Here is a 9,962-nt window from a genome sequence, read left to right as displayed (position 1 = left end):
CAAAAAGAACAACTCTAAAAGTTTGACCATAGAGAAGATTAACATGCTGTTATCTTTTTTCCTTTTAAATATATACGCAATTAAATCACATTAATAAATTAATTCCACACGTATTAACGATTCCAAAAATGAAAGAAACTAATAGTAAAACATATTAAAACTAGGAAATTTCATACATAAATATAATATTGCAACCTGATATTGTGCATATCGCTGGAACGACCATTATAATTCAAAACAACCAAAAATATTCGTGAAGTATGAGTGTGTCGTTGGATTCTACAGGAAGTGATGTGTTTGTGTGTTTCGAGGCATATAGAAACTTATAATATATATATATATATATATATATATATATATATATATATATATATATATATATATATATATATATATATATATATATATATATATAAATATATATATATCTGCATTGACATCATTAGTTGGTGTGGGCTTTAGCATTGTCTACACCTTCTCTGTGCCCAAAACCCCCCCAAAACAAACATTATACAGTACCTCTTTTTTCTGTCACTTCCTTGCATTTCTTTTCCCAGCTCTCTGAAATATTTCTAATCTATCTAATATGCTTTGCACACCTTTTCCCCCAAAATATTTGGCAGTGTATAAAACGGTGTAAAAATCGACTATCACTTTTTTTTCAGTATATTCTAGACAACTATAGAAATATGCTCAAGATGATCAAATTGAGATGAACGAACATCGACACTTACTACACTGTTGTGCGGTGAGCAGAGGAGTGCCTTCCTGCGTTTGCGCTCTGCATGCAGGCGGACAGATTCAAGGGCGGGGAGGGTTGAAGACTATTTCCCTCTCCGTGTCTTCAGAGACACAAACAAGTCGCAGGCCTTGTGTGCACCATGTTTTCCTGCTCTGAAATTCTCTAACCTACTTGATTTCAGAGATTTCCCCCGAGACTAATCGTTCAGGTAGTGCATTTTGTCACAGTTCAGGCTGGAATGGAAATCTAATCTTTGAACTCTGAGCAGTCTTTGTGGAACGTGCCTCAGTGCAGCTTTTACATCCAAATGCATTTGTACATGCATTTAGAGGCATTCAAACAGTGTAACAGATGTTCTGCCTCCTTTCCAAAAACCCAATCAGGTCTGAATCTGCTAAGCAATAATTTATTTCAGAGCATGTCTTTTCAGAGCATGTCATTTACGCTATTCCATTATCTGTGGTAATATTTTTTGATCAAGAGAGATTCTATTATTATACCTAACTCTGTCCTTGCTATCGTTAGTGCCTCTTGCATGTGCGTGTGTATTCTGTGAGTGTAAAAGTGCAGAGTGTGGATATTCACGTATGTTTTTATTTACTCAATTTTTTGGTTGCTCGTGTTGCGTGAAAAAAAGGAAACTCTTTGGAGCTGCCCCTGTACTTCCAAGCAGCTTTTGCTGCTCTTCCTTCGCTCGAAGGCGCGAGAGCGTCCTGCCAACCGTTTGTGATGTTTTCTGGAAGACACAGAGCTGCCGCTCGACTAGAGGGGAGGACCTGATGTAAAGTTGAACTCTGACTTCAGTTCAGACAGATAAGTCCAAGAAGGGAAACAAAATATATTCCAAACTTGCTTGCCTCACAGTCATAAAGCTTTACAGAGTCCCACGGGTTAAGCCGGGTTTTATCCTGGTGGTGGTATCCATGCATGTCTTTTTTCGCAGTCTCTCAGACCACCTGCCGCTCTCTGTATCAGACATCAGACTCGATGCTCGGCATCCTCTTGTAGACTCGCCGAGCTCCCCCGGCGCTCATTGCCCTAGGGGCGGTGTACGTGCCGATAGGAGGAGGGGCTACATAAGGCATGACATGCTCGGGGTAATAGAGGTCAGGGGTCGGCATCCCCATGCTGAGCATACTGCCATCAGCCTGGCCTAATGTGAGCGGCACCAGCTGCTTGTAAATGTCTGTGGAGCTGCGGCCGTGAGCTAGGCGCTGGTCGTCTCGGAGCGTCTGGAGAAAGGGGTTTTCTGTCGGGCGCGCTGGATACATGGACTTGCTGCGACGGCCGATGCCGAGCCCGCTGACACCCACCCCACTGAGTGTGTGGTTAAGGTGCACCGGCTGAGTTTTCGGGGGCTTGTCCGGCATCAGAGTCGCCGAGGGAATGTTGGCATACGGTGTGTTGTCTTGCAGGCTGACCCGCCGAGAGGAGCTCTTCTGTGGCAGGTTCTCATACGAGTGCTGGCGGATGATTACGCCCTCATTCTGGTAGTGACTAATGAGACCGTCGCCCTCTTGGTCACTCTGGGGAAGATAGGCTGTGAAGGAAGCATCAGGCTGGGGAAGAAAAGGAGAGAAGGCCCTGTCAACACTTCCACCTCCAGTGCCCCGACCATCTGGATGGAGAAACTGATCTTCACTGATGTCATACAGGTTGCCCGAGTGCAGGCAGGCATCGCAGCGGTACTGAGGGGACCGTACAGTGTAAAGCCCAGAATAACTGGACACTTTCGACAAGCAGCTACGGCAGTGTGTCTGTCGTGGATCCTGAGTAGAAGCAGGCCCGCCGGCGATGCTCCCCGCCCCTCCGGGCTTTCCATAAGTGTTGTATTTCTTATCCTTAGCGACAGCGGTTTGCATCACGTCTGGTTCATGGGCCTGCGACAGCAGACTGCTGCTAAGCTGCAGGATTGGCTGCTGCTCTGAGGAAGAAGGCGGACGATGCTTGTTGTCACGGTGATCGCTGAAGATATCAGGATAGTGCAGTCCGTGCTCCTGGTCAATAGAGTCAATGGAGTAAATCTGGCTCCCCTGGCTGCTCTGAGAGTAGATGTGAGCACTGTGGTTGCTCTGCTGGCTGGGCTGGCTCCGCAAAGTCGAAAGCTCCACGTCGCTCAAGTCCCGCGGTAAGCGGTTCCGTTTTCTAATCGTTTCTTTTAACTTGTGTTGTTTCTGCAAGTCCACTCGGGCAGAGCAGTCTGAGATATCAATAGAAGGAGCCTCTTCAGGCAGGTAGCGCTGACTCTTCATGGGTAGGGTCTCAGCTGCCTGTGGGGCAGATGGCGGGGAATTTTCCTCAGGTCCTTGGTTCTGTCGTAGGGTCTCCACAGACTTTTTCCACAGAGCTCGTGGCTTGGAGGCAGGAGGCCGCATGGTCTCACCTCCACCTGCCGAGCCACCATTTCCAGCAACACCCGGCTGAGCATCTGTCAAGCTCAGAGCACGCTGGCCTGGCAGCAGAGTGTTGTTAAGAGGCTCTTTGAGGCGGTTGCTGAGCATGGTGCTGGTGTTGCTGTAGGGTGCATTTTTCGGAGCGAGGTTGTTGCCTTTTCCTCCACCCATTAATTCCAGCAACCCTGATGTAGGAGGGAGAATGCTACTCATGGGGCGTTTGGGCGAAGTAACTCCAAGGGTGGTGATCTCTTTAGCCGATTTCAGGAGGTGTAACATGTTGGCCTGAGGGCTGAAGTCCAATTCAGGAGCTTTCTTCAACTCGATATGGACACCGTGAATACAGCTCCAAATCCCCTATAGGTGGAATGGAGATGGAAAGGTTAACAGAGTGGAAGCTAACACCAAAAAGTATATATTAGCACAATTTTTCTCAATCTAGTCGTGCTGTATTGTTTCTCGGCTCTGAAACTCTATAAACCGATGGAATAAAGTAATATATCCTGCTGTGATAAACAACCGCACCCTGTAACTTTATTCTAGAGACGGTGGCTTGTGCTATTAAATTCTGTTATATAAGTGCTTTCTTATTTCACAGCAAAAAAATGTGTTTGTCAGCAAATAAACAGAAATCTCTGCACTGATGATGGTAAACATGGCGGTGAACAGCCATCATGACATGTTAATATGTCAAGATTGAGCAGATAATGCTCGCCTTCAGCAATGGAATCTCTTTAGTTAATTTAGCATAGTGTTTCTGAGACATACCCTGCTGATAGTGAAGAGGATTCCTGGCCGACCAGAACAGAGACCAGTGAAACAGTAACGTAGCCTCCAGTAGAAGAGGTGCTCCCAGACAAAAGTAATTAGCGAGAGAGCCATGGCCGCCGCGAGCATATAGAACACACCAGCCATATTATCTACATCCAGCTGACTGCTCATCACTTCATTCTTCTCATTATGACAGATACCAGTCAGCCACTGGGCCTCCAGCTCCTCCATCTCACCTAACACACAAAACAACATCACATAGTTAATGCTTATGCATAGACTCAGGAAAAAACAAGCTGCGCCAAACACTAGTGAGCTGTTTACCTGGGCAGAGTTTTTATGCATTTTAGGCAATGCAAAGGCTAATATATGTTGCCTTGTGACACATCTTATAAAATAAATTAAAGAGCCCCTATTGTGAGTTTTTGAAAATGAGCTTCCATGCAGTGTGTAACACAGCACTAAGTGAATGAAAACATCCAGCCGAGGTTTATTGATTCTTTAGTGAAATAGTCAACTCAGAGTGGAATAAATGAATCGTGTTGGGTTTGCATCTTTTGCTTGAACACGTCGAAGTCATTATGGTACATCACCAAATATGAAGTGCCGGTTTTGGTAAAACGTGAATGCGCCTTTCCTTTCAGACACTAGAGGAGCGTGACTGCTATTAAAGGAAAGAGCAGCAGAGACTATTATGTATGGGACTAATTGCTCTGCGCGGCTTGTAATCACCTATCTTTTATAGATCATTGCTTGTATTGTATCTCTCAGGTTAAATCTTGATGGGGCTATTCACATATTGTGTCCAAAACCATGTTGAAAACGCGTCACATGCTTCTTCCTTTACCGATTTAAATGCGTTTCTGAACTCGCGAACCTCTGCTGTTTGCCTTTGCTATGGCCACAATCAGCTGTTCCTCACACGTGGCACGGTCAATTTTCAAAACAGTTCAACTTTTGGCACTGTGTGGATTAATACAGAATGTTTGTCGATGAACGAATCATATGGGAGATGCATATTATAAGACAATGAATGTGTTTTTTGACCTTGTATGCATATCAGCCTGTTGTCATTATCATTATACAATAACTTGCCTAATTACCCTAACCTGCCTAGTTAACCTAATTAACCTAGTTAAGCCTTTAAGTCACTTTAAGCTGTGTAGAAGTGTCTTGAAAAATATCTAGTCAAATATTATGTACTGTCATCATGGCAAAGATCAAATAAATCTGTTATTAAAAATGAGTTATTAAAAATATGATGTTTAGAAAAGTGTTGAAAAAATCTGCTCTCCGTTAAACAGAAAATGGGGAAAAAATAAACCTGGGGGGCTAATAATTCAGGGAGGCTAATAATTCTGACTTCAACTGTATATATATATATATATATATATATATATATATATATATATATATATATATATATATATATATATATATATATATATATATATATATATATATATATATACATATATAAATATAGATAGATCATTTTTAAAGCAGCCGAACACAAACACTTAAATAGTGCACAACAAACTCATTTTAGAACTGATTCAAGACTGTTGAACAGTTTAATCCAAATAAATTATTTTAGCCATTATTTCTCATCTCTCTGGAATAAAACAGCAATCTATGGTCAAATTATTTTTAGAATGGCAGCTAAATTGGAAATCTGACTGCTGTTCCTGGCTATCAATCTCCTACACTATAATAGATTAGACTGTTATACACTGAAAAAACACATAGTTAATGTCCTGGCAGAAAATGACTGATACATTTTCTATACATTCTATATTTATTTAAATAAATATAAATAAATATTCATTCAAATAAACTTGAATTGAATTTATAAATATATATATAAAATACACAATTCCCCTGTGAAATTCCCAGCATATTAATCATACAAACAATAAATAAACACTGTTTAATAATGAAGTCATTTTATTATTAAATGTTCATTTTTAACGAATAACGTACTGTTAATTCGCTAGAGACACGACACACACATTTTTTTTTTGTATTCAAATCCACACTTGACGTTCAAGGTCAAATCTAATCTAATCAGGTCTTACACACTTCACGCTTTTCCTGCAGCACATCTGGCTGAGTGTTAGCAAATGCGATCGCTATGCGGTGTGATAAATCAATTACTTATGAAGATCCGTTTCATTTTTGATGCAGCTAATTAAGCAGAGATCAAGGAATCTCACAATCTTTCGGGAATAGGGATTAAGAGAATGTGTAATACAAAAAAATCTGTGAATAAGTCAAATAAGTGCAAGGAAAAAACTTATACCATCTCCAATGATCCCGAGGATAGCAAGATCGACCAGCCGTTTCCAGTAGGATCCCTTCTGCATGGCAATGCCGTATCCTGTTGTGGCAAATATATAGCCACTGCCGATAGTTACAAGCTTACAGCCATCATCACGACCTGCCATATAGTTGAGCACAGCCGCATCGTATATGAAAGCATCAAGTTTACTGCAAAAGCCAATAAATCACAATTAGTGCTTTATGAATACAGAAAATGACCTTGCTGACCATACAACAACAAAAATAACTAAATATAAAAACCATACCCCGTCTTAAGGCTGACCAGAGCATCCACCACTCCAGTTTGATGGTATTTCACCATGTACTGGTGCATGGCTGGGTAGTTTTTCCTGATGTTTCGCTCTGTGCTCCCATTAGGCACGGTCCCGAAGCGGAATGGTGGTGAATAGGAATAGGGACTCTGAAACTACAGACAGGGAAAAGAAAAAATAAATAAATAAATTACATAAATATATCAATTACATGGCGAACTTTGAGGGCGGCTTTAAGAGACACATTGATAGAATCAATACAAACTCAAATACAGAAATATATCTTGGGAGGAAAAGCCTAGTAACCGGTGGAGTTCAGACGCTCCATCTTGTAAATTTATAATGACATACGGATACATTCTCCAAACCTAGTGAGCTGCCAGCTACACAGCATACTGTAAAATAGGTTTTGTCAGGTAGCCTAAAAAATGTGCTTCATGTGGTATCGTATAAATTCACTGGCTTTATTCAGCCAGAGCAATAATTTATTATGACTGAATCAATGTACATGAGGTTACGCCGACATCTGAAATCAAACTGAAAAAGCTTACAACCGATTGCATTTGTAGAGTAAACTGTGTACACATATGTCATTCATGGAAAGACTCGCATTGGATTTGTTATGAACTCAGCAACAAATGATAAAAGAGATGGTAGACACGGTCGACGTTAGATGTCTATAATTGTATGTATTCATGTAGAAATTAATATAAAGTTACATAATTTTGTTAACAGGAAATAACTGCTGCGAGGGGTATCATGTACAAGCATGTATTTTCTAGGTAAAATAAGACAAAACAAAGAAAAATAGACGCACACTAACACACAATACTTAAAATCTGTATTTTTCATTTTCATAAAGAAAATTTACATTTTTCTATGCAAGATAACACAATAAAGATAACTACACTCACCGGCCACTTTATTAGGTACAACTGGCCGTTAATGCAAATTTCTAATCAGCCAATCACATGGCAGCAACTCAATGCATTTAGGCAGTTAGACATGGTCAAGACAATCTGCTGCAGTTCAAACTGAGCATCAAAATGGGGAAGAAAGAGGATTTAAGTGAATTTGAATGTGGCATGGTTGGCTGTTGGTGCCAGACAGGCTGGTCTGAGTATTTTAGAAACTGATGATCTACTGGGATTTTCATGCACAACCATCTCTAAGGTTTACAGAGAAAAAGAGAATATATTCAGTGAGCGGCAGTTCTGTGGGCGCAAATGTCTTGTTGATGCCAGAGGTCAGAGGAGAATGGCCAGACTGGTTCTAGCTGATAGAAAGGAAACAGTAACTAAAATAACTACTTGCTATAAATGAGGTATGCAGAAGAGCATCTCTGAATGCACAACATGTCTAACCTTGAGGTGAATGGGCTACAGCAGCAGAAGACCACACCGGGTGCCACTTTTGTCAACTAAGAACAGGAAACTGAGGCTACAATTTACACAGGCTCACCAAAATTGGACAATAGAAGATTGGAAAAATGTCGCCTGGTCTGATGAGTCTCGATTTCTCCTGCAACATTCGGATGGTAGGGTCAGAATTTGGTGTCAACACCATGAAAGCATGGAACTATCCTGTCTTGTATCAACGGTTCAGGCTGGTGGTGGTGGTCTTGTGGTGTGGGGGATATTTTCTTGGCACATTAGTACCAATTGAGCATTGTGTCAACGCCACAGCCTACTTGAGTATTGTTGCTGACCATGTCCATCCCTTTATGACCACAAAGTACCCATCTTCTGATGGCTACTTCCAGCAGGATAACGCACCATGTCATAAAGCACGAATCATCTCAGACTGGTTTCTTGAACATGACAATGATTTCACTGTACTCAAAGGGCCTCCACAGTCACCAGATCTCAATCCAATAGAGCACCTTTGGGATGTGGGGGAATGAAAGAATCGCATTATGAATGTGCAGCTGACAAATCAGCAGCAACTACGTGATCTCTAAGGAATCTCTGAGGAATATTTCCAGTACCTTGTTAAATCTGTGCCAAAAAGGATTAAGGCGATTCTTAAGGCAAAAGGGGGTCCAACCCGGTGCTAGTAAGGTGTACCTAATAAAGTCTATCGGTAATATAATCTTATTAAGATAACAAGAATAGCTTTTTGAGCATCAAATCAGGACATTTGAATGATTCCTAAAGGATCATATGATCAAATACACAATAACTGACATTAAAACTTAACTCATTATGGTAAACATTAGAGTCTTTCTTAATCATCAAATGAGACGTAATGCCATAAGGTCACAGATATACATTCAAAAGGCAACCTGCTATATTTCATGATACACAAAAATTACCTTTCGGTCACTAAGGCCTGTGACTTGGTCCACAAACTCCTCTTGGATCATAAAAGCAGCCAGATTTGCAGTGTAGCTGGCCAGGAAGATCACAGCGAAAAAGGCCCATACAGACACAATAAATTTACTGGTGGTGCCTCTGGGGTTCTGTACCGGGACGGAGTTGTTGAACACCAGACCCCACAACAGCCAGACAGCCTTACCGATGGTGAAGGAAGGTCCATGAGGGTCTTTAGAAATTCATAATAAGAAAGAGACAAAGTTAGCGCGAAGAAGTGAGCAGGAAGTTACATAAGCTTTGTGGATCCACAGGTACTCAGGGTGCTTGCTGTTTAAATCTTTAATGACTTCAAGATTTTTAAATTTTAACTTCTTAGGAGCCCCTTCACACAGAACACGTCTTTCTGTCTAAAAACACAATACAAAGAGCTTAAGAATGCTTTTTTATTTTTTTGAAGTGCAGTGTGGAACCATGTTGGTGTCAAATAAAACATTTGTCAAGCCAACTTGCTACTGTGAATAGAGGTTTGCAGTGCTTGCCCCGTCCCCATTCTTCTGATTGGTCCACTGCTTTGGGACCGACATTGATGAGCAGGGCTGTACTGTATGTAAAAGATTTTTTTATACTTAATACTTTGGGCCCTATCATACACCTGGCACAATAAAGCACAAAACGTGTATGGCGAGATTTGTTGCTATTTTCAGACCAGCGCAACTCTGATTTTCCCGTTTTGCACCACATTGTTTAAATAGCAAATCCATTTGCGCCAGTTTGTGGACTCATGGGTGTGCCTGTCTATAAAGGAGATGTGTTAAGGCGTGTTGTTGGCGTGTTGCTATTTTGAGGAACTGAAATAGACCACACTATTGACCAACTAAAAGCTGGTCTAAAGTCCAACGCAGAGCGCGTTAGTCATGCGACTATGCAGGTCCAAATGCTTACACATTGCTTATTACACACAGGATGACAGCAATACACAAATATCTTTATATATGAAAAAATAAACGATTAAAGTGACAATAATTATTATTTTCTACATAAATATAAAAACCACTATCTCCATGTCTTCTTTTTCAGTTTATTCATGACAATTTGCATTTGTATAATGTTATTATTATTAGCAGTGTTATCTATTATATGTATATTT

General features: G+C 40.9%; 1 protein-coding gene across 1 annotated transcript in view; it reads right to left on the bottom strand.

Moving 5' to 3' along the window:
* Positions 1 to 440: 440 nt before the first annotated feature.
* Positions 441 to 9,962, bottom strand: part of grin2ab (glutamate receptor, ionotropic, N-methyl D-aspartate 2A, b) — a 157,812-nt gene continuing 148,290 nt past the window's right edge. Inside the window, exons 10-14 of the mRNA XM_056462656.1 lie at positions 8,815 to 9,044; positions 6,495 to 6,655; positions 6,209 to 6,396; positions 3,904 to 4,142; positions 441 to 3,492 (exon numbers count right to left, since the gene is read on the bottom strand). Of these exons, the coding sequence (XP_056318631.1) occupies positions 1,714 to 3,492; positions 3,904 to 4,142; positions 6,209 to 6,396; positions 6,495 to 6,655; positions 8,815 to 9,044 (2,597 nt within the window). The 3' untranslated portion in view covers positions 441 to 1,713. The remainder of the gene's footprint in view (positions 3,493 to 3,903; positions 4,143 to 6,208; positions 6,397 to 6,494; positions 6,656 to 8,814; positions 9,045 to 9,962) is intronic.

This window comes from Danio aesculapii, chromosome 1, assembly GCF_903798145.1.
Source record: "Danio aesculapii chromosome 1, fDanAes4.1, whole genome shotgun sequence".
NCBI lineage: Eukaryota > Metazoa > Chordata > Actinopteri > Cypriniformes > Danionidae > Danio > Danio aesculapii.
Note: the sequence above shows the minus strand (reverse complement) of the source record. Positions and strands in the feature narration are given on the sequence as shown.